This window comes from Nyctibius grandis, chromosome Z (genome assembly GCF_013368605.1).
Source record: "Nyctibius grandis isolate bNycGra1 chromosome Z, bNycGra1.pri, whole genome shotgun sequence".
Classification (NCBI taxonomy): Eukaryota; Metazoa; Chordata; class Aves; order Nyctibiiformes; family Nyctibiidae; genus Nyctibius; species Nyctibius grandis.
In genome coordinates, this window is record NC_090695.1 from 96,643,198 (window position 1) to 96,668,946 (window position 25,749).

At 39.2% G+C, this 25,749-nt stretch overlaps 1 protein-coding gene across 1 annotated transcript in view; it reads left to right on the forward strand.

The window, feature by feature from the left end:
* Positions 1-25,749, forward strand: part of USP22 (ubiquitin specific peptidase 22) — a 98,099-nt gene that overhangs the window by 71,443 nt on the left and 907 nt on the right. The window contains exons 6-13 of the mRNA XM_068422701.1: positions 823-992; positions 7,805-7,952; positions 13,554-13,659; positions 15,337-15,495; positions 17,299-17,425; positions 20,257-20,348; positions 21,847-21,909; positions 23,845-23,994. Of these exons, the coding sequence (XP_068278802.1) occupies positions 823-992; positions 7,805-7,952; positions 13,554-13,659; positions 15,337-15,495; positions 17,299-17,425; positions 20,257-20,348; positions 21,847-21,909; positions 23,845-23,994 (1,015 nt within the window). The remainder of the gene's footprint in view (positions 1-822; positions 993-7,804; positions 7,953-13,553; positions 13,660-15,336; positions 15,496-17,298; positions 17,426-20,256; positions 20,349-21,846; positions 21,910-23,844; positions 23,995-25,749) is intronic.

Genomic DNA, 25,749 nt, shown 5'->3' on the forward strand with positions numbered 1-25,749 from the left:
TTCTCGCTTAGACTTTGCAAATGACTGAAAAGCTTTCCCCACTCCTAACCTCTCTTCTGTTGTGCAACAAAAGAGCTTTCCTTTAAGCATCTTGGTTTTCAAGCACAAGAGATCGTCTCTGGGCATTACTGAACGTTTGACTTAAGGTGTGATGAATCCTCTTATGCCAAGTTGAATTTTTTGATGTATACTGTAGATTAATATTTAACAGCTAAAACAAGTATGGAACTAGTATTGTTCAGAGTTTCTCTTTAAGGTGGTCATGTTTGGATCTCTGGTTTTGCTAAGTCTGCATTGGATGTCGTGGCCTGACTTTGTTTTGTCAAGGCTGTTTCCTTTGCTGCCTTAGATGATTGTTGCATTGTAACAGTACAAAAACCTTATTCTGGCTTCATGACCTGCATGAGGGAAAGCCTTTAAAACTATCTGAAAACTTATTGATTTATTTGAATGTATTAGTTTGTACTCTAGTGACTTAACCAGTTGTTGTCAGTGCACTTTGGTATCAGCTTGGGGAGGGGGCATGTTTTGGTGATGTATGGCAAAAGAGCCGTTGCAAAATAATGCTATTGGTGTTGCTGTACTTTGAGGTTTCCATTTAGAAAAACAAATCCTAGTGTAGGTCAGAAAGCTTGTGGCAGCTTGTGCCTTGAGTACATCAAAACCAATAGCCTACCTAAACCCGTATAAAACTTGTGTACTTGGAGCTGTGCATATGCAGTAAATCTGTGGCAATATTGTGAAAACTATATAAAAATGCAAAGATACTATTTTGTTAACTTGATAATGCTTATGCATCCCCTCCCCTTTCTGTCTTTACAGGTCTACGAGGGCTAATCAATCTTGGGAACACATGTTTTATGAACTGTATTGTCCAGGCACTTACCCACACTCCACTGCTGCGAGATTTCTTCCTCTCCGACAGGCACAAATGTGAAATGCAAAGCCCCAGCTCATGTCTGGTCTGTGAAATGTCTACGCTTTTTCAGGAGGTGAGTGCTGTTAGCCACGATAGCATTACCTTTCCACAGATGTTGGCTGTTTCTTACCCCAAAAAGGATTGTGTTCTATTTGCAAATATAAAGGGAATGCAAATTGTTTTTCCCCTCAAGGTGTGGCAAAACAGAGCAGTAAAGATTGAGACCCTACTGTCAAAAGTACCCGACGGCTGAAAAGGAAACTATTGGCCTTTTAAGTCCTATTCTTAAGTCACCCTTGTTTAGGCAAAGCTGGTAATGGAAATAATTACAGTGCTGCCTGCTCTTCTGAGACTGATCTGCAAGTCTTTACTCTTAAAGCTGAATGTGTGCTTTAATTAAAGGTGCAAATTGTAACTGGAAAATATGTCACAGGCTCTTTAGGTGATAATGGGAGTAAGAATAAAGCAATAGTGTATAGCCTTGTGGTTCAAGGCACTGGATTATGTAGGTCTGTATAAATATTTTGAAGATCTCGATTCAGTACTTTCTAACAGGGGGAAACATCTTTGCTATCATCTCTTACGTGGAAACCCATTAATGGCCAGGAGGATGTAGAAAAGTGATTGTGTTGGTACAGTTTGTACCTTCCATGTATGAGCTACTCTTCTTGCCCTTTCTCACTCAGGTGACTGGCTTTGCAGTGTGCCTTTCTCTGTAGGTCTAGTCTGTGCTGTATGAGACAAACACAGGCTTTTCCTTAATAAATAGTTGAAGAGCTTTGTTAACTCTTAGTTCTGTATCAGTAGTACAAGGACTGTGGCTAGACACGGGCTTCTAGTTTGAAGATGAGTCTTTAAAAACAAACAAATTCAGTCCTGTGCCTTTCCCTCAGTGACAGATCTGCTTTCTGGGTAAGTAAAAAAAACCAAACAAGCCCACAACCAAAAACAACAAAAAAAGGCACTATAGTACATGCTGTCACAGAGCATTTAAGATAACTGGGGATGTCTGTGTGCAGAGCATGTCTTCTGTGTATACGCTGTCATGGAAGTTCATTCAAACTGAGACCGGCCTAAAATGGCTTTACCTTTATCATGTGATTTTCAATTTGATTTTACTTCTGTGCCTTTTTCACCAGAGATTATTCTTTTTGGTCATTGCAGATGAGTTAAACATACAGGGAAGGTAAAATTCCCCTTAGCCATTCCAGTACAAAATTGTTTTCTGCTGATGCTCAGCACTCGTGAATTTCAAACTTTTCATGCTGCTTATCAGTCATTAGTTGTATGTTATACTTCTTATTTTTTGATTTATTTTTCAATTATTCCTGAGTCTTGTCAGGAAAGGAGGTAAAAACAAAAGGCAGGCATACCATTAGGTAGCAGCTGCAGGATTATTGAAACCAGATGCGTAGTTAAATGGGGAAATATCACACTGCCTAGATAAAAAAAATCCGTCATGGTATAGAAATACCAGTTTCTCTACGCTGTTAATATAGGAACTTATTTGCTTATTTAAAGAAAAGGTACTATTATAACTTGATATCCTTTCATCAAATTGTGGTACAAAGTCTCATTCCAATGAATATCACCACATTCTGTTTACACACATTCATTTTTAAAAAATCCCTTGGGAAAGGGGAAATGAGTATTACATTACAGATTGAGGGGCTGGAGGAAAGATCAAGGCTGTCTAGGTAATGGGTTTTGTTTTCATTTTTGTGTGGTGCACTGTTGATGGCCTAGGATGCCTTTCTCTAGACTATGTACAATTATGTAAAAGAGAACAGGCTGTTATCCAAAATGGGGCTTAAATGCAGCATTCACATTAGTTTCAATTGTAATCAAGTTTAATTTTACACACAACTTTGGGAATCTCAGCCTTCATTATCCCAAATCAAAATTCATGCCTACGCTTCCATTAGTTCTAATAATTAATGTTCTGTGACATGAGGGTATGTGAATGAGGGAAGAGCCGCCTTATCTGTGATATCAGGCTGTGAACATAGCAGTACAGTAGTCTCTGTCCTTATTGCACGTTGAAATATTGCAGCTGCGTGCTGTGGGAGGACAAGAAGTGACTAAACCAACTTGAAGTAAAACTAAAGCTTAGTCTTCTGCAAGCAAAACAGTAGTGTCTGTACCCAATACAGTATATTCTAAGTTGCAAGCAGTAAATACCATGTTATGTTTGTAGCTCTGTCAGCACTCATTGTAAAACTGTTTCCCAGTGAGTTTTAATTTCTCTACATTCAGAATTAAAACCAAAATCTTGCACTTTTGGATCAGACTGATTATCTTCCCGTGTCCCAATTATATGCAGTGGTTATGATGAAGATTCCTATGCTGTCTTTGCAGAGATGAGGTCTGAATGAAGGAAAGCTGAAGAGTGGAGGTTTCAGTGCTACGGTTAAAAATTCCTTTGTAACTGAATTACCGGGGAAACTTTGGTTCAGGTTCCATCTTGTAGCTTTCCCACCGGGATTAACTGATGTAGTTACCCCCAGGCGTTTTACCTGGTGACAAACGATCAGGGCAAGGGTTAACTTCATCTCCCCTCCACCCTTCTTTTCTGAAGGTGTGATCTTAGGCAAATGGAATGCCAGGGGATCTGGTGAATGCTTGCCAGTAAGAAAAACCAGGAGAAAAACAGACTGTTTTGAACATTAAATGAAACTTACTGTACATAAATAAGCAAGTTTTGCTATTTTGCTTCTTAAACAGAAAACACTTGTACCTTTTTTTTTAAGATCATTTAGTTATATAGGTTGTGTGATTTCTCTGTGATAAATAGGAAGCTACAAAGTTCTTCTACCTTGAAGTAGGTTGATAGTGAATAATGAGTGTCAGATGGTTCTCAGAATTGAGTTTGTTTTCCTGGTAGCTTTTCTTGCAACTCTGCCAAGCATTGAATCTCTGTTTGTTTTAAAAATATCTGACTGCATCAATTAACATTCTCATTTGTGCTACTTGAAACCTATTTCTCAATAGAATCATGACATGAATTACACTGCATAAGAAAAGGAATGAAAAGGATTTGGGAATAACAGATAGTGGTGAAACTGGATGGAGGGAAGATAGAACGCGCAGAGTCTGTTCATTGAGCCTTTTGGCTGAAAGGGTTTGTGCACTACTTCTTACCTACTGGTGTTTGTGTTTTACTCTTACTTCACCAATGAAAACTAATTTCAAGATGGTCCATACCCTGAAGTTTATCTAAATCCTTTACAGAGTGACCATTCAGGACGGTAGAATTAGCCGATCTGTATCTCAGTGTACGCTGTGACTGGACTAGCAAGAACAGCTGGGGTTCTAGCAGAATGCAGTGCATCTACTCAGAGGTGTAAAGAACAAAGCCTTCTTTAGGCCCATCATTATTCATCCTCATCAGCCTATCAAAGTGCACAGCACAACTATGTGGAGACTTGAGAAGTGAGGAAAAAAGGAAAAGGAATGAGATGATTTATGGCTTTGATACCTTAAGATGGTACACTGTTGAGATGGCTTATGTGTAAAAGAAACTACAAGAAAGGTACAAGGGAGAAAAGGTAGTTACATAGAGAGAGGCCTTGCATTTTGTAATGGAAAATACAGAGTTTGTGCCAATTTAGTAAAGTATTTTCTCTGAAATAAGTGTAGAACATACAGAGCGCATGCAAGCAGAATGGTTTTTCTGACTCCTTGAACCATTGCTCTTTGGGAAACCTCCAGGAGGTGTTCTTGTCTTCTGAAAGACCCATGTATTACCCACTCCCTTTGTCCATTGTACATTTTCAGTGCATTTAAAGTCTTAATTGAGAACCAATTTCTAAGAGCAGGTTTTAGCTTCTCAAATTGGACTGGAGCCTGGGACAGGATTTATGCCTATAAATTCTTGACTACAAAGCCTAGAAACTGTTCAGTTCATACTTACACAGGATAGATCAAATGCTTCTGTTCACATAACTGGGAAATTTCTGTGCACGTTTTTTTGGCAGGAGGAGGAGAAAAAGTAGTACAGATCTATGTGGTGGTGGTTTGGTTTTTTTTTTTAAACCTGTCTGATACCTGTGTATTTTGGTAACAATAATGCAAAATAAATACGCTGTAGTTTCTTCCTTTAATAATCCAAACACAAGTGTTTTAAGTGCAAAAAAAGAAAGTTACTGTTACTTGGGTTGTGTGTAAGAATGGAGGCTTTGAATTCTGGTTTGGTGGGGGTTTTTTTTCTTCTTTGTTTTTTTTTTTCCTGGAGCAGCAATTAAACAGTGTATTACCAAGCATTTTCAGATTGCTTGAACTAGTTCTCTCCAATATAAACAACTGATGCTGCTGAATTGAAGATGAATTTAAACAAAAATTGGTTTAAGTTATGTTTGGAAGAATTGTGCCATTGAAGTGTTTTAAAGGTGACTTGTAAATACATCATTATTTATATTTGCACACTTTTAATGAAAAAATTTGTATAATAGTGATTGAGTAAGACTTTACATGGACTTTTTTCCTTTTTGGGGATTGGAACAGCTCTGACAGGCTGCTCTTCCCAGCAACAAGGAAATGACAGAGATGGGATGGATATTTTATACATTCCAGTTAAAATATTGCTATTGAATATGCTCAGATTCTTTTGTTTCTTTGTTGATTTATTAGAGTAGTGAAGCTTCCCCCCACCCCCACTTATATTCAACAGCATTCTTACTAGGTGTGTTTCTAGTTTCTGTGTGATAATAGCTCATAATTTGATAAAGCTTTTTGTTAGATTCTTCTAATCCCGATGAAGCACTAGAGAATGTAAAATCTGCTGGCAGGTCTAGTGTCTGCAGTGGAGTAATTATGGAGAGTGCTGTTGGTTAAAATGACTGGAGAGCTCTGGGACTAATTGTAAGGAGTGACGGAACAGAGAAGTTTTATTGCTGCAGTTCCCTGAATTATGTTGAGCAGCAGCTGCGTCAGCAGATTTCAATTACCATCCTACTGCTCCAGTCCCTTGGTGTCATTCTTGTTGGCATCAGAGTTAACTATTGATCTTTTTATTTATAGAAGGATTTGGTGGTGGTTGGCTGCAGAGGTATATCTTCTTGTTTGGAAAAGGCAGAGCTTGCAATAAAGAAATTTCTTGGCAAGGAAATAGACTAAAACTCTTTAGAAAATGCTACAAATGTGAGGACTAGATGAGAAGATTGTACTACCTTTTGCCTGCCTTTCCCTTAAAATACAATATGTTTTACCTAGGCGGGTTTGTAGCACAGTGCCTGTGCTTGCACTGATATAAAATGCTCAGAGACTGGGCAGGGAGAAACAGGGCTGGGGAAGGAAGCCCGCTTTTCCAATGAGTGAGAAATTATATACCGCTGGGGTTTAAAATCTTATTTTTGTTCTGTGTATTTGCTGTTTACTGTCATCTTTTGGGGAAGAATAACTGAAAATAACCCACCATTGATTTGATAGGATCTTGGCAAAACATAATCATGGTGTTGCAGGCACCCTTTACTGGCAAATACCTTTTCCAAAGGTTAGGGAAGGCAAAATGACTTATAAATTTTAATAAATTATAGAAAAAAATGTTACCCCATTAAATACAACCTGAAGCCCAAGTGAGTAAACTCTTCTGGGCCTTTTCTGACTCCCTGCAGGGACACCACAAGCATTTCTGCTTTGCTTTTGGAACTGGTATCACAGTGCAGGGGTTCATGAACAGATACAGGAGTCAGCTTGCTCAAGAAGGGACTGTTAGCTCAGTCTCAGACTCTGGATGTCAGAATTGGCAGCAGAAGGGAGGACCCAGGAAAATGAAAGAGTTGCAGCAGTAGCAGTTGGATGGAAATGCAGAGGGTAAAGGGAAGAGCTGAACCTCGACCCAGGGAAACACAGACCCTTAGTAGGGGATGGGGGGGTGGTGGGGGTGTTTTTTTTTTTTAATTTTTACCCTTTTTTTTCCCTAAGTGGGACCTGGTTGTTTTTTTGTATTAAAAAACAAAAAAAAAGCATGACTTTCTGTAGGCAGTTATCTGTCCTCCTCTTCTGTGCTGATTTACCTCCCCAGCTGTGTCACCACTCAGCAGTGGTGTTTCACATCACGGTTCTGCTGATTGAAGAATTCATCTGTGCACTCTCTAATATGCTTCTGGCAAAATCACCTGGGGCAATTCAGTCGCTACAGTAGCCAGCTCGTTGGATTTTGACTGAAGCAGATGCAGGAGCTGGTCCAGGACCAGAACTCCAGCAGTGACACCCTGCAGGAGCGGTAACGGGCTGCTGACTTTGGGGATAGGTGAATGAAGTGGTACCTTCAGCTCTGCAAACAGCTGTGCTGAATAAAGTTGTTTCTAAAGCCTTGTGCTGCTGTAGCTCTACAGTGATACTCTCACTGGCATGAGGCTGCTATCCTGCTTGTAAATTTTTCCGTAAGATGGGATTGTGTGCAGCCATTGGATGCAGAAAGTTCCCATGGTTTGGTTTAGGGGCTGGATGGCAGTTGGCATCCCATATTCTCATCTTCAATGTTTGCCCTGTTTTTTAGGGGCTTGTAATTTGTGAACGAAATTGCTGATATCTTGCAAATGTAGGAATTTTTTTTCCCCCAGGTTATTTTGATAATAACCAGTGGTATCAGTAAGGAATCTTTGAGTGTTGTTTGCCCCCCACCCCTTTTTTTTTTTTTAATTTTAGGCTAATCCATCACCAAATGAAGGAATTCCAAGGGAGAAAACGGAGGTGCTCAGTTCTGAGATCACTTCTTCAGTAGTCTGTGATAAAAAGCTGTCTCTGTATTTTATTATTAAGGCCATCAGAATTAAATGGTTTAAATTTATTTGACTAATTGCACTCGTTTAAGTTTTTAATAATTAAATGCACTGAGGCTGTGTAACTTGTTAACAGTCATGTCCTTTTCTTTGCTTTGAGCAGTTTTACTCTGGGCACCGATCTCCTCACATTCCATATAGGTTATTGCACCTGGTATGGACTCATGCACGGCATTTAGCAGGGTACGAGCAACAAGATGCACACGAGTTCCTCATTGCTGCATTAGATGTGCTACACAGACACTGCAAAGGTAAGGCTTGTACTGAGTCTTCAATCAACAAGGAATATTGGATCAAAAGGAGGTAGAACAAAATCTCTTCTTAAATCAAGTGTAGTGTCTTCCAATACAGTAGCCTTAGCAAATTCATTTTAAAATGTTTGGTAGACTTAAAAGAATAAAATTATAAACAAATAAACCATTCCCACTGTCAAAAATTACCTAGTTAAAAGCAGACGAGCCTGTACATTGATTTGAATCACCATCATATTCTTCTCTTACTGGTTGTGAGTCACTGTCTTTTCTTTGAAATTGCTGTTTTAATTCTATTTATACTTGAGGTAGTTAGAACTCTTACTCAGTGTGTCATGGGACTGATGAAAATAACATAGAGGAGGCTATGGCTGTTCTGCTTAAATATTATTCCACTGTATTTATGATGCCTAATTGCATACAGAAATGTGAATAAGAAAAAAGTTAGTATTTGTTTTTTATTAGTCTGTATATAAACATACATAATTGTACAATACAGCAAAAATATTTGGTGAAATGCTTTTAGAGATGAAGTATCTAAGTCTTGAATTGATTCGGTAATATCATATGAAATTATGTATTTCATGTTAGTTAACTGAACTAAATCTGAACTGAAAACTTCCCCATCTGCCAATGTTTGATCTAGCGTGATTCACTTAAGCACAGAAATTTTTACTATTCTTTTAAGGGAAAAATAGTAGGGTTGACACTAGGAAAACAAACAACCCTTAGTTGCTAAAAATAAGCTTTAAAGCACTCAGCTTTCCTCTAGTGCTCTTAGAAAAGGCACTTACAGGTCATTTTTTTGGCTTATCCAAGGACTATCAAAGTGAAGGCTGCTACTGCTTCTTGGAAACATTTTGAAGTCTTGCTTTTATCTTTGAGATAATCTTACGTGGTAGCAGATGTGCTTATTCAGATTCATAATAGGTGTTCTTCAAAAGAGTCTTCTCCAAAAAGAGTACTTCTGAGGACAGGAGTACATAGAACAGTTCTTTTGTAATTATTAATATCTGTCATTTGACAATCACTAACTGAAATTCAAGAAGCCTGATGAAACTAGTGTTAAAGTACTGTAAGGAACAGAGTCTATCCAAATACTGACCTCTCACTTCTTGACACTGAATAAACTCAGCTGCAAACAAATACTTCATGGTTCCTGTAAAGTTTCTGAACCACTATCTAACAAATCTTGAAGCTTTTTCATAATATTTGCTATAAAATGATGTTTGTATTTCTTCTATACTTCCCGATTAGATCATGAGAAGGAGGAATATTAGCTTCTCAGATTTGTAAAGAAAAAACTTGCAACAGTAAAGGTCCCTGCACTCTTTTCAAACTGATAAAGAATCTGAAAAGGCTTTTTTTAAAGTGTGGTTTGGCTTTAAATGAAGGATCTATCTGATGTATCTTCTGCAATTACCAACAAAATCAAGCTTTCTCAACAGTTTCTTTATTCTTGATTCTGTTTGGCCTCTCTGGCCTGAATGAAAATGAAACTGTGATCTGTCCTAAAACTTTGAAAAAATTGAATGTTAGACATTCTTTGGAAAGGGCGTGTGCACGTGTGTGGATTCTTTTACTACTGGTTGGATATCACAGAGCTGTTGAAAACGTTGACTTCTGAATTGGTATGAAGTTTCATAATGGTTTCAGCCAGCTTGAATTGAATTAGGAGTTTTTGCACCTTTAGTACTGAGCTTTTTTGGGTTGTGGCAAAGGTACCATTTACATTCAGTAAGGACTGAAATTCAGTTATTTAATTGGATATCCTTAAGTTTGAGCTACTTGCATGGACATAACTAGGCTGTTAGAGGGCTGCCAGTGGAAAGGCATTAGCGCTAGATCCTTGACATCTGTGCACCCAGGTTTTTAAATTTCTGTTTCTGAAGAAATTGACTTTTATTAAACTACAGTAAATAATCTGTACCACAACAAGGTAATTTAAAAGAAGTGGTTGAGCAGTTGTGTGGGAACCAAACCAGTTCATACAAACCAGAATTTCAAGTACGGTCATGATAAACCACTTTTGGAATGAACTAGTTTGCTATGTAATGAGAAAGTTTTTCCCACTTATGTATGCACACAGACACACACGCTCACACATGTGAAGTATACATATGTAAAAATATTATTGCTAATAGTGAGAGTATGTCTGAAAGCTACAATAAGCAAATAATGCCTCCTCTATCAATAGTAAATATTTATTTTACTGTATCAAAAAAGCTTTCAAACCTTCCAGTCAATAATAATCAAGTTCTACAGTTAACACAGAGTGAAGTAAAATAAAGTATGGGGAAAATTTTGTCCAAAAGCCCTAGCTTTTGAACATTGTTAATGGTCACCAAGGCTTCAGGCACCTGAGTAAATGAAAGTGTTCCTTGTGCTAAGAACTGTATAAATACCGAGTGATACTTGTTTGGCTGATATTGGTCATTTATCCCTTTTCCATTCCATTTACTCTACTTTCTAGGAAGTGTCCTAATACAAGTCAGAGAAGGCTGTGAATGCTCATTGATAGCTGTCATTGCCTAAATTAGGAAAAATATATGATTTTGATGTGCATTTAAAGATAAGTTTTGTAATACTGCATCCTGCAAAGCATAAAAGTAACTGCCCTGAGATTCATATATGGGCTGGCCCAGGTAGTTGTTTGGTTGTTTTTTTAATGCTGGTTAAATGTATACTTTGTTTTAGTGGCATCTGTGAAGTTTTGGAAGCCCAATGTCTCGGGGGCAGTAGCTAGCCTTGTGCTGAGCCACGACATCTGTGCAGGGCATATTCTGAACACTTAACAGGGCTCCTCTATGCTGCTAGAGAAATATAAAATGTTTCTGAATAAAAGGAATCTAGTCTGTTGTGCCTGTGCATCACTATTTTTCATTCCAACAGCTAGAGAAAGATGGACTAACTGGAAAGTAGTATTTTATGGGGGAAAAAAATGCTAAGCTATTAATGACTTCTCTTTCTCTGCCATTCACCCAAAGTGTCCACAAGGTCTGTCCTTAAATGCATACTCCAACTAAAAAAGCAAGAGCTTTCTTGAATGTGAATTCTTTTTCCAACATTGCTACTATAAATGACATTTAAGGTTGTACCTGCATTTTGTGCTATTCCAGTCTCTCTTGCTGGTTTGGTAGTGCTCATGCTTCTGCAGTGTCATTGTACATTGGCGTTTGTGGTCCTTCTCACCACAAAAGCTTCCACATGAGATTTGGAGCTTATTCTACCTCAGATATTGGCTTCTTCACCAGAGTAATGCTAAAAACAGCCTTGCTGCGAAGGTAACGGCCACCTTCTTTGTGCTAAAGTCTAACCATTCACCTGGACTTTGCCATGTATTGACTTTGATCTTTAAAATGCATGACAGCTTTGATTTTTGGTCTCTGAATATGTTTGGATTATAGAAGATGCTGAAAATGATCAGACATTGATCTGTTGCTTCTTGCTTGTTTTCTTAGACTCTTCTATAAAGAACAAGTACAAAGTATACCCTGCTCTTCGTGTGGGATCCTTCAGGAGTTCCAGGGCTCTTCATTTGTTAGGGGAGTGTAAATAATGGGTATTTCTGCCTAGTGAAATGAAAAACCTGCTTTGTAAGACAGAAATGTTGAAGGGAACCTTAACTTGAGCACAACAATCTAGCAGCTTCTAGTTCTCAGCTGCATAATATACCTCCTCTCAGCATCTGTTACATATTGACAAGTGTGAGTAGGTGGTAATCTTTTTTTCCCTCCTCTCCAACCAAATGTCATGGGAAATAATGTTGAGTGGGTAATGCCCTTCTGTTTTGCTGGGAACAAGCTCGCAGGATATTCTTTTGAGACCCTCTCGTCACTGATCCTAATTGACTTGTGTAATTGAAAAGGGAGTGTTCGTTCTCTCCCGTAGGTGGAAATGGCTGTCTGTTAAAGGTGTCCAACAGGGATGTCACCTGTGGGCCAGTGACAATCTCTAGACGCTGTTTCTCTGCTTCTGCCCCCTCGAAACAAAACAGAGGGAGATAATGTTGCAAATGGTGAGATTACAGGGCTGTGGCAGTTTCATGTTGTTCCTTTAAAAAGAAGTGGAGTTTTAAAAACAAGGATAAAACCCATTAAATTCTTTTTTTTTTGAAAAGCCACATGTAGTCTTTAAAGCTTATAAGTGATCTTTTTCTAAAGGTGAAGAATGTCTTGTCCAGTCTCTATACTGTATGCTCTATTCATTAGCTTAGCATAATTAAGACCTTAAAAAGATCTTAAGTTCAGTAGGATTTAGCTGAAATTCCCTTCAAGAAGTGCCCAACACCGGTCTGATAACCCCCCACTTGAACCTCATACATTTGAAATCTAATTTTGGAGTATTTTGTTCAAGAGCCATTTTAAGGAAACAATATGCTTTGCTTGACAATTCAAACAGAAGTTTCGAAAGCAGGCAGCTGAGTGAGAGCTTTTCTGAGGCATTTAGGATCTAATTAACTGAAGTGACCCATTGCAGCTTAGTAGGTATCACCTATATCTGCTTTTCCACACTTAGTATCAGGTGGAACCTTTGTGAGTTTACATAATATTTTCCAACAAACTTCTAAAGCTTCATTGGAAAAAAACCCTTTATTTCTTCCTGCTGCAAGAGGACTCCTGCTAGAGCACCTTAGACACAAGAAGAGTGGTGGGGTTTTGCCCTATACTTTTAGTTTCTTCAGGGGATTTTTTTGACATACGTGACTAGAAATTAATTGGTTTTGAGTAATAGCTGTGATTTGAGGAGTCAGCATCTTAGTATTTTAGTTTCTGAAATGAAATACTTCCTAGTAAGTTAAAGATACTAGGAAACCTGGCAAAACTTAATTCTGTCTTAGCAGTTTCTGTTGTAGGAGACTGGAAGACGTCTCAGGATGTACTTTACAAAATAATTACCTGGTGCTGTGAGATAGTTTGTGTGTGCATCTCTGTTTAAAAAGCAAACCCAATTGCATCTGTCCTACCAAAGGAAAACAAGCAGTACAGCCTTGGCAATCAAAGAAAAAACTCTCACTCCTAGTTCTCTTGTGGGGAATGGAAGGAGTATGCTTTAAAGCTGAGAACTGTGCCAAGAAATTTTTGGTTACTTAATGCTCTGGTTAGTCTAAGAAAGCTGAATTGGTCTAATCTCAGCACAGAAATCAGTGCTTCTGTGGTAAAGAGCTGGCCATTTCTTGCACGGTGGTCCTCTAAGCGAAGTTTAAACGGTCTTTTTCGTGAACCACCTTGGCAACTCCTTCATCTTAGGAGCTGATCTTTACACCACATAGTGCAAAGCAAATCTCTGTAAAGGGAGACAGGGCTATACCCTGAAAAAGGGGTTGGCTAACAGCTGATACAGCTTAAAGCTTCACCTCTACAGGAGTTAACTGCATTTAGTCACCTTCTGATTATCTTTTATATTTTTCTAGGAGTTCTCTTCTTGTTTCCTTGTTTTTTCTTCAATGCACAACATTTTCAGGGTTCTGTATTGTCTATGTGAACTTGCAGTATGTTTATAAGTTTATGTTATAAAGAGTTACTGGAGACACAGTCCAAGACAAACCACTGTTACCTTGGAGGATTTTTGACTTCTGAGTCTGTGTTTGCATTCCTCCAGGTGATGATAATGGGAAGAAGGCCAACAACCCCAACCACTGTAACTGCATTATAGACCAAATCTTCACAGGCGGACTGCAGTCTGATGTTACCTGTCAAGTCTGCCAGTAAGTAATTCTTTTTTTCTGATTCTGCACTCTGATTTGAAGCTGTACACCCTCCAGTGCAACAGTGTACTGAATATTTTCTTTCTGGAATACCAATAAAATACCAGCAAAATTCCAGCAAGACAAGAACTGTTTAAATACAGCATCAGCTAAATGCAATCACTTACCAGTTAACAGTCATATATTAAGACATACCGAAGAAAAATCTACCTGGGAAGTACCACAGACTTATGGACATAAACTTTTTACTAGTCTGTAAAAGGTTCTTTTCCCAGTTCATGAGGAAAAGACTTCCAATATCTCTTTGGTTTTGATATGTAATTGCCACTAGATTTGAAGAAAATTCTGATACCCGACGATATTTTCCTTCAGTTAGGAGCCTCGTGTATCATCAGGAGAGGTTTCAAAGAGGCTGGTACTAATGTAATCTCAGGTGCCAGCAGATGAATGTTTTACAAGAGTAAGGAAAAATGTATTTGTTGTTCTACTCTGTGTAGTGGAGCAAGCTGACTTGTCTTACGAGATGTTTGGTGTTGCCAGAGTGCAGAAGTCAGAGTTCTTGTTTTTTGTTCTGTCTTGCATTCTTTATAATTACGCACGCTGTCCTGCAGATGGGCTGTTGTGCTGGGCTTGTTTGAATCTGCTTTTATTCTCAGTTTCCTGGAGAGATTTGCAGAAGATTTACTCTAAGGAAAACGAATGAAATTTTGTTCTTTGCCTTGTTGAGCCACAGAATCCTTATCTGATAATAAAAAGCTTGCTGTGTTATGACACAATATTAGCATTGATGAAACTTTAACAAAAGTTTTCTTTTGAAAATTGACAACTTTTGCACAAATGAAGCTGAAGAAAAGGCAGAATATTGTAGGCTTAATGAGATCACAGAGTGAAAGACACTAGTTTTAGAGGAAGAGAGGACTCAAAAAATAAGCATTAACAAGTAGAAACAGAAAATGCTTCCAAACTAGAGGCTTAGACCTGTGAAGTTCTGGAACTCTTTTAAAAAATGTAAACGCTAGAAGAAAAGATTTGAAGCAATACGAGTTAAATTTTGAGAAGCTTTCTCCATAGTCTAGCAGTTGGCTTGTCTTCAGCTGTCTTGTAGAGAAATCTGATCAAGAACACATGCTACTTGATGCATTTATTCTTTGGCCTCTCAAATTCCAAATGCTGTAGGAGGTGCTATATGAACTGCAGAGTGTAATTCAGTGCAGTACTGTATAGCAAAAGTATTTGCCTCTCTCTTTATCAAAGTAGCCTTAAGCACCATCTTCCATGTCTTGACCAGAGAACCCTGCACTAGTTGGATTGCACGTAGCTATGGTAGATGCTAGCTGGTTTATACTGGTCAGTAGTATGACTAGTACCTCTGAGTAACCCTGCTTGTTCACTTTGAGTCACGGGGCTCCAGTGAGTGGCAGAACGTATTAAATGCATATATTTTGCATTTAGTACATCACATACATTTCCTAAAACATATGGCTTTTAAATACTCAGAAAAACAGTTGTGGGAAAACAGTCCGGAGCAACTGTATTTTCTGTCATCTTTGAGTGCCCTCTAGGGGTGATGTAGATCCCATAGTTCTTAAAGTAAGTATCTGATGTGCATCCTAAAGTGAGAGAGACTGTTCATTTTACTTCCTTTAAACATGTATTAAACCGCTTTCTTTTTCATAGTGGCGTTTCCACAACGATAGACCCATTTTGGGACATCAGTTTGGATTTGCCAGGCTCCTCCACCCCGTTCTGGCCACTGAGTCCAGGGAGTGATGGCAGTGTCGTAAATGGGGAAAGCCATGTATCAGGCACCACCACGCTCACAGACTGCTTGCGAAGGTATGAAATGAGACCAATACAGTTTTGGTGGGGTAAAAAGAATTTGACTTCATTCCACTCTCCAGGTGGCACTGAACAATGGGAGTAAGTGATGCTTTGTCATTGCATTATCCCCAAACAGCATTTTTATACTTATTTTAGTTTTTTGCATAAGAGAAAATGCGAAGGCAAAGAAGGCTTAGCGCAACAGTAGCCATGACAATGAGCAATCAAAACCAGTTGCCACGCAATGCACAAAGAAAACAAATTTTAGATTGGCTGCTGCCAGGCAATGCAGTTTTAAATGATGGAAACCACTAGTCTCCATGTTCTTGGTCGTGTCAACTAAGCAAGCACATAAAAAGAGTTCACAATGCATTTAATATTTTTCTAAATTATAACACCAAGTATGAGTCTGATTTTGCTCTAAGCAGAGCTGAGGGTCACCTACTGCCAACTTAGGTGCGGGGATGGCATTAAGAATTGAAGGAACGGAGCTTTCACAAAGGAAAAGTTAATTCTGAGCAGGAAACTTAGGCATCTTGGAAACAGGTAACTGGAGACAATGTTATGGCTTCATATACAGTTAACTTGGATCTTTTAGCAGACCTGAAAGTCATTCTCTTGTGGCAAATGCAGATATTTGTCAAAGATATTTGTCTGAGGAAGAAGTTACCTGTAGCAAAGCTAATTCTCCTGAAATAAAAATCGGTAGCCTCTAACATCTGATCTCTAACCTTCTTGATACTTTTAAGATCAATAATTGTAAGAAAACAAGGGAATTAGTAGAAATGAGAAATTGCTGATGCAGGAATGCATCAAGAGGCAAAACTGGTCGAATTTTGATGATTTTCTTCAACATTCAAATGAGGGGAGACCAAGAGGCCATGATGATCATTTAATGCTGGAGGCTGCAGTGGCCATAAAGAGAATGAGGCAAGGTAGGGTTAGTGATGGGCAGATACCATGTTACCCTCATGTGCTTAGTGTGTGCATTAATGTAAAATGTTCAATTATATTTCAAAATATTTCATCTCAAAAATCCTAATTGTAAAGCAGCCTCTGGGGCAATGATTTATTTGGCCTGTGGAAGTCTAAACTTGGAGGAAAAGACTTTAGCAGTCCATCCTCCTGGCCTTTTCGGTGCTGACAGTTTCTGAAAAAAGTGAGAGATATTTTGCTTCAGTGTGTTGTGAGAACATAGAGGTAGTATATTTTCTCTAAGCAGTTCCCTGTTCTGTAATGGTCTCTTCCTACAGCTCCCTTGAGCAGTTCTGTCTGAAAATTTTGAAAGAGATTTTTCTAGTTGTCAACACTTGGGTTTTCTTGGAAGATATCTGTATTTTGAAAAGAATTCTGTGTTTACAGCCCTTTCCGTCTCAGAGCTTTGATCTTAGCCCTGGAGGGCTACAAGCTAGAAGAGTGTCCTGCAGATAGCATGCAGCTGAGCACAGAAGTTGTGTCATCTTGCTTCAGAACTTCCATATCAATGTTTTTGGTTTTGAAAACAGAAGATCGTTTCTTTCTGTATGTAAATTAGCTGTCCTGATGTAGGAAATGAACGAACATTTAGCTCCTTTCTCAGACACTGATGGATTTCAGTGCAATGTTCCCAAGTAGAGCAATGATAAATGCCGGATTTGGATATCTGAACCATAGCACTTCACATTATTATAGGCATTGGGTTTTTTCAAAATGACACTTAAAAGCCATGAACTCTGTCTCTTGTGGTGCCAGGGACCCACGAGTAAAAAGTGTTTTCAGCATGTGTGGAAAATTGTCTGATTGTTTTGTACATCCCTTTGCTTTTTAATACTTTTTCAGGTTTACAAGGCCAGAACATCTAGGAAGCAGTGCCAAAATCAAATGTAGTGGTTGCCATAGCTACCAGGAATCTACCAAACAACTCACTATGAAGAAGTTACCCATTGTGGCCTGTTTTCATCTCAAAGTAAGTTCACAGGGGCAGGCAGAGCAGAGGACCTGTATTCCTCTCTGGGAGGATAAGCTAAATTCTTGGACATACCTTCAAGCTTTCACTGACTAATCTTTTATTATATAAATTAATATAAAGAACAGCTTACATGTCCAGCTAGATTTTCTATTAAGATAGTATTACTTTATCTATAATGCAGCTTTGCAGTATGTCTGTAGGAACCTGACTAATCAGAATGTAGAAACCAAATGGAAGGCTAGTTCCACAATACCTGAGCCAGTGTAGAAACCAATGTCCAGTAACACTTACTCATCCTGCATGGAGAAATTTTTACCCAACACTTCTACTGAAAGAATGCTGCAGGGGAACTCTGCGTTGAAGGAAAAGCGTGAAAAAGTTATTGCTTGCAGTGGAGAAGGCTTCTTGTATCTTCCCAACTGTGATGTAGCTTTCAACATTTCCAATCCAGATTATGTCAGATGCAATGATGGGAGATAATGTCATAGTTGGTGCCCTCAGGTAGTTTAGTCCTGTACAATATATGTCTTAGATATGAAGAGTATGACTGTGGTGCAATGTAGGCAGCTGTTGCAGAAGATGAAGATCATTCTGTGTCAAGAGGCAAAGGGTCCTTGGAAAGTGATGCCAGAGGTCTTTGTAGAAGCAGCCACCATAGCAATTTAACTGCATCTTTGATTTGCTTGAGCTTTTCAGGTGCAGACCTCGTAAGGTCTTGGGTGTCTCCTGGGACAGAATGACAAAGTCCTCTCATTGCTAGGCAGCAACTGATGATCACTGGCCTCAGCTCTTACTATGACCAGTGTTTCGAGAAACTGCTTGTCTGATGATCGTACTAATGTCACATAAGCTACATAAAGAAAAACAGCATTTTACCTACAGCCATGGTGACTGGAAACAGATGTTAAAATGGCAGTCTGTGTGCTGTGTACAAATGAGGGCTTGAATTGCTTCTCTTTCCCGTTGGGGAACGGTGAATTGAAAGAACACACGCTCCAGCCTTTTGCTTCAGAGGCCTCGTTCAGTTGTTCAATTCTTACATGATTTCTAGGCTTTGAACTTCGGTAAAACACCTGGGTAACTTTAATAGTGTTGGAATTAGACCTTTATCGTGTGGCTGTCATGGCAGAGTGCGTGCTGAACTTTGCTGTAACATGCAGGCAGTTTTTCTTGTTTATTTTCCAGTAGCCCTCTAAACTGGGTCAGTACGTTCATCCTGGAAAAATCTAATAATCTGTGTAACTATAGTGCCATGGTCCCACAGTCACAGACTGTATGCAAGAAGTGAGTGTAGTTTGGAATTGTTAAATTACATAGCAACTCCATATCCAGTGTAGCAGCAATTTAAAATTTATTTTCAAAATCTGGCTTGTACAGAAGCTTGTTAATGAAATGCAGAGGTCTTGACATGAAAACAGAAGGCCATAGGAAGGTCTGTATTCATGAGAAAAGATTGATTCTGCTTTTTACTGGATGAAGGTGTTACAGGTGGAAAGAATTCCCTGTTCCATAATTTACCTGCCTTTTCAGACTGGGACAATCACGCCTTCAGGTGTTCACCCCCATATACCAGCAGTTCTTAGTTGCATCTTGAGTGTTAACCAAGGTGATGCTCAATGTTAAATGCCAAAGATACTCGCCTGGCTGGAATAGATAGTAGCACAGTTCCTTTGTTCTTCTTTGCCTGTTTGTGGTCTTCCTGAAGAGCATTCTTGCATGACTGACTTGAGGTTTCAGGAGTGCTTGGCTGGCTGCTTGGCTTTTGGGGGGACTTTTGGGGGTGTAGGGCTCTTGTTTTTATTTTATTTTAATTTTATTATTGCAAAGTAGTTGGCAAGGTATACCCAGGTGATTCTACTCTTTGGGCAAGGCAATGTGAACGTGCTCAAAACATTTTGCTACATTTAGTTCAGTATTTGTGTTATCCAGAATGACTGAAGATTTTTTTTGAAAATAAATTACTTTTCCTAAGTGATTGTGTTGTCCTGTCCATGCAAAATGCAAATTTCATTTCATGTGTTAAAGCAAAAAAGAAACACAAAAGATAAGGTTAACAGAAGTCTCAGCTCTTCACGTCTGGATCTGTTGCTAGGGAATTGTTGTAGCACCACAATTGGAAAATAATTAACTTGAAGTGTAAATAGAGCAGAATTTCTGAGAAATGGGGAGAGAAGCTGCCTTTAAATAGAAACTCATTCATCTCTTTCTGGTATTTGTTCGTGTTTCCATTTAATGTTGAATCAAGAAGATGAGGAGAGGATGGTGGGTATTGCAGGCTCCTTTTGGCAGAGGGACAAGGCTTTTTTATTGTCATATTCCGTTTTTGCCTTAATTTGAATTGGTATTCCTGTGTAGGCTTGACTCCTGTCACTTGAGATGATTGGATGGGTGGGTTGAGTGTGTGAATCTGATGGCAAGCTCTCATCGTCACCAGTTTTGTGTGCCAGTGTGGGCAGCAGCCGTATGTTTGAACAGGGCATAGTACAAATGACAACTGGTTTGGGTAAAGGCTGTGTGTGCTCTCTTCAATATATTTTTTCTTAATGTCAGTTGGGAATAAGTTTGTATGTATAGATAGTAAGGTAAACAATCTAATTAATACTATATTTTTCCCCCACAAATTGTGGTTTATTTTCCTGGTAGAAATGTTGTTAGCATTTACATGGGGGTTCCCACCCCAGATAGTTGGTAGAAAAAATCCGGGGATGACCCTGGATACTGACTGCTAAGATGCTTTCATGTTATTGTTCCTAAGCTTAGGACATTTATAAGACAGAAAACTTAGCTCTTCTCTAAAGAAATAAAAAATTCTTCCCCTTTCTCTGCAGCGGTTTGAACACTCAGCCAAACTGAGGCGAAAGATCACTACGTATGTCTCGTTTCCGCTGGAGCTGGACATGACACCATTCATGGCTTCCAGGTGTGTACCAAGTTCAAAATCCCCCACAGACCTGGACAGAACTGGTTACCAGTTCATACATGTGCAGCATGAAACATGGAACATCCTTGAATCAAGGTTATAGAACAGTATGTATAATGATCCTTCTGCTGTAAGCTTCTCCTTGAAATATGCACCTTTGCTAAACTAATTTTTAGATAAACTATTGAGTTTTGTGTGCCAGAAAAGGCTTTATATTTAAACATTAATATATTTTTATTAATGTGTGTTATGTTTCTGGTTGCATGTTAAATTTATAGACTCAGATCCATCGTGCCTTCAGATCTCTGCTTTGGTCCCAGCCCCTGAGTGCCCACGCACCAGTCATCTTGTGTAATTAGGCAGACTAGACATAACCTAGTGCCTAACCTAGTATTTCTGAAGTTATAGAAATCCTTCCTCTTTATTCCTGCACACATGCAAATCTACAGTTTTTTGTTTCGTCCCTTTGACTTCTGTTTAGAGAATGCTGCAAGAAGGAAAAAACATAGTCCAGATCAAAACAGGTATTTCTAATTGGTATTTAAACAGAAACAGTTAGATTTTCTCCCTCCTCCCACATCTGTGAAAGACATTACATTTATATAAATATACCTTTATGAAAGGAATTTAATCAGCTCAATTAACATGTTTTTCTCAGGTGTTCCATTCAAATATACAAGAGGATATTCAGATGTAATTTATATCTGAAGTGATGCAGAAAGCCCCAGAACAGAGCATCTCTTAACACAGGGGCTCTATTGGATGCTAAAATTTTACTAGTAATTTCAGGCTTTGCCTACCCCACCTCCCCGCCCTGCCCTGCGGAGAAAAGTAGGTGCTTCTGCCAGGAGAGAAAGGAGAGCCCTGAAGCTCTGTTAAATAGTGTTATATCAAGAATATATCGTTTATTCCAGTATGTTCTGGAGATTTTGAGACTTCCCTGTTCCTCTGTGGTGAATTCACCCTGTGTAGAACAGGCTCTGCTGATGAAAGGTATCAAGCATAATGGAATATAGATGGGATAATCAGCAGGCATAGCTCAGTAATCTGAATTTCATCGGCTGTGAAATCAACAGCATAATCCTATTGCTGCTGTCAAAACACAAAATGAATTTACAAGTCAGAGCCAGGATGATTGACCCATCACAGGATAAAGGATGGATGTAATTAGATATTTTTCCAGGTTTAAAATACAAATCTTTTCGTAACCTGTTTTTAAGCTTTTTGGATAGGACATTTGACGTAAACAGATCTGTATTTGCAGCGCTGAAGCCTTGACCAGGAGGAGAAATGGTGTTTCTTATGTAGCATTGCTGTGAGAACAAATAAAGCATCTTTAGCATCCTAATCAGCAGCCCTGCTCTGCTGCTAAGCAGCATTGTGCTTTTGACTAAGGACCTGGATTCAGCAAACAGGCTGTGTCATGTACAACCTATTTCCTCGCTTTGGGAAGCCACTGCTTTAAGTGACTGGATTTTTGTATGTGTGTGTGTTGCAGTAAAGAGAGCAGAATGAACGGGCAATACCAGCAGCCGACGGATAGTCTAAACAATGATAATAAGTAAGTGGTACATTCCATGACTCCTATTGTGAAAGGTAGTTGGCTTCTAGGAGGAGATGTACAGTCTGCTGTGTGTCCTGCAGTGCGAAGCGCATTGCTGTGTTTGACAGCCCAGTAAGTCTGAACTGTTGCAAAATAAAGCTGCATTCACGACAGTTACCAACCCTTTTTGTGGTTTTGTGGCAGCTGACTTCAGATCTGAAGGTGATAACCCCAACAATCGGTCTATGAGCAAAATCAAATCTATCATTACAGTATTAAAAGAGATGGGTGTTTCCTTTAAATAATCCTATTTCTTTTGCATTAGCAAAGGGAGTTCAAGAGAATGAAAAGAAAGTTTATAGAACACTGACACTCCAAGTCCCAAGTAAATGACCTCAGTAATTCTGGGGTCTCTTGGGCAGGTATTGATTCCAGTCAGAATAAATGACAGGCTGATATGGGACTTCTTCAAGAATGTGAAGGGAGTGTAATTGAAACCAATATCCCCAGCTTTATGGGAATAGAGATGGTCACACAAACCTTATATTTTTTTTTTTTTAATAAGGTTACAAGTTTGGTTGCTACAGTCATGTGCTGATGTTATGTATTTAAATTCTTCAAGGCACTTCATTGGGCACTGAAAGTTTCATTAAGAAACTGGAATCACACAACAGACAGATATAAAAACTAGCTAACCAGGTCGTACTGCAGTTTTCATACAAGCAGATACCAGGCAGGTGTTACGTGTGGTCCTATAGCAATTGATTCATTAGATGTGTGGTGTTTAATAGTGTTAGCAAAGATCTGAAAGAAAACACAGCTGATTACTGTTGAGGTTTGCACATGACGTAAGTTGGAGAAGTTGTTAACAGTGAAGAGGATTAGGTAATGAGGGCAGAGGCATCTGGGCTGCTTAGTAAGCTGGATGCCAGTAAACAGCTGGGGCTATCTTAGAAACCTCCATCTAGGACTGGAGAGTGGTGTCCATCCCAGTTGGATTAAAGGACTCCACTGGGAAGAGAGTGACTGTAAATCAGTGGCTCTGTAGACAGTCAAATGAATAGGTGCCTTGTGGCACCACTGTCGAAAGAGCTCTGTGAATTTTGAATGTAAGTAGGATAATATAAAGTGAGATTAGAGAGATTATTTTACCATTGTGCAGCTGTGTTTGTATCCCAGTTTGAGGATAGTGTTTTAAGAAAGAGTTAAGGAGAGTGGAGAACATTTGAAAAAAGAGCCACAAGTACGTTTAAGACTGGAAACAATATCTTACTTAGAACAAAAGAGCCAAGGACTTCAGTATTCTCCTTTTTGAGAAAAGGAAAAAAAAGTTAAGAGCAACTTGATGAGTCTGTCAGCATCTTTCTTTGGAAGAGATGTCTGCTAGTTTTCAGGCTAGCAGGAAAATCCACAGCAGCATCTGAAAGCTGGAAGTTGATGCTGAATGTATTCAGTATTTCAAAATAGGTACAGACTTTCCAGATTAAGGACAATTAACCAGTACAGCAATTTATCCCTAGAAATCTTTAAGATTAGCTATATTTAAGATTACCTCCTTCCCCATCCCCATACCTCAAATGCATTTTTCTGGTTAACTAGAGTAATTCAGGGAAATAGAAGGTCAGACTAAATAATCGGTGGTCCTCTTCAGGAATGCATCAATATTGATCTATTTTAGAAGAAAAATATTTGGAAGGCAGTGTTGGTAAAGCTGACAGCTGTCACCAGACTGGAGTGTTGCAGTAATAGCAAGATAGAAAAAGAAAAATGTGGTTCTTTTCCCTGGGCAAGGGTGGCCTCTTCCCAGTTAATGTTAAGAGCTGGTGTTTCATTGATGGATCAGATCCTTTGCTATTTCTACATGTGTTTATGAACAGAAGCTTCTGCTTGTCTAAAATATCAGTTGTTTTTCCACTTTTGATCCACTTATTCATTAACTCTTTTCTGTACCAGGTATTCCTTGTTTGCAGTAGTTAATCACCAGGGAACCTTGGAGAGTGGGCACTATACCAGCTTCATCCGGCAGCACAAGGACCAGTGGTTCAAGTGTGATGATGCCATTATCACCAAGGCTAGCATTAAGGATGTGCTAGACAGTGAAGGGTAAGTTGGGAACTGGAAAGGGGAAAGGAAGGGAAACTTTGACCTTTGGGTTTTCCTTACTTTCAGTTAAAAGAGCCTTTTATCACAGAGAAGGCTTAATTGCTCTCTTGAAATATCTAATGTCTCTCCCTGTGTATGTATCAGTGCTTCAGAGTGTTGCTTTGTAATCCTGGATTTGTTGAAAAGGAAGAAGAGGGGAAGGCCAAGGGACATGAGCTGACTCTGCAGTGTCTGTACCTGGTGCTCATGTCCAAACTCTTGCTTGCTAATGGAAGGGACTCTGAAAACCAAAGTGATGTGATCGTCCAGCGCAGGAGCAGTATTTACCTCCGTGACACAATCCAGTCTTTGTCTGCAGAACCTTTAGGTTACTGTGAGCGTAGAAGATTTGAAGAAAAACCATTAAGAAAATACTGTGAACCAGAGTGGCAGGGCTGTGTGGGAGGCAGGTAGAGAGCATGAGCTGTTTCTTAGCTCATGGCTTTAAATTGATTTCAGATTGACATTATGGTTTCAGATACTTGCAAGAGACAAGTGTTGGGAGTGCAGAGCAGTAGTTTGCAAGGGAAGCATCTTGGTGTTCCTCACTTGAGGGAAGCATTGGGGACTGGTGTGTATTTCAAGAATAAAGTAACTTAAAATCTGAAGTCTTTGCAGGCACAGATGCTCAGTTTGTAATTTTTTAAACAGATTTTCTGATTTTTTTTCATTTTTTGAACTTCAACCAGGAAGTAAAAAAATCTGTCCTGTAATACCTGAATTTTAGTGTTAAATGATTTGACAAGGGAACTTCTGCTTTGAGGTCAGCAGAAAAATGAGTTTGTTTTTCTTCACTAACAAGTGGCTAGCTCTGGTCCTCGGGTGGGGTCTGTCTGTGGGAGACACTGCCACAGGCAAGGAGGAGAGGATATGTGACACAACTGCTGCCCATCCGTCTCATTGAAGGCTGGTTTGAGCTCTGATCCGTTTTCCCTGGTTCAGATAAAGGCTGACACTAAGTAGATCTGCGTTGTATAAGGGAAGCTCCATAGGGCATGAGATGGAATGATAATAATTGGAAAGTCTCAAAAGTGCTTTGAAGGGTTTTGAGAGTCACGCAGTGACCGTGTCAGTGTGTGGTGTGTAAAGAGTATGTGGAAATGAGTCCACTTTCCTCTGACACGTAACTGCTTGAGGGCTGGGCTCTGTTATGTAGCAGTACACATAAAGTAATTAACGACAGGAAGAATTTCATCCTGTTAAAACACCAGATTTGAGTACAGATTGAGACATTAGAGATTTGAGTTGGATTTAATTTGGACACATGGGTTTTCACCCACATGCTCAGTTCTTCGTTTCGCTTCTGTAACAGTAAATGGCAGTTTGCAGTAATCCGAAGTGTCTGATGCTCTGGCAATGTGACTCTAAAGCAACAGTTGCATCTTAAAGCACCTCTGTTGTATTTTGTGTCATGACAGTGTTAAATGGATGCTGCCTGTCTGGGCACCAACATGGTCCAATCTTCCGGAGCTTTCAGGTTCGAAGTAGATTGTACAACAAGAAGGTTTGACTGTTTGATGTACAACTGTTCCATTTCCTGAGTTGCTGGTAAAATTATTTAAGCTGGCTTCCCTCCTTCTCATCCGTGGTTACTGTAGGGAACTGGCACATCCCTGGAATCGCTTCAAATTGAAAAGAAAAACAGAATTAATAGTCCTCATTTTTTATGATCGCATCAATGGAAATACTAATCTGCTCTGACGCGTAGCAGAAAGC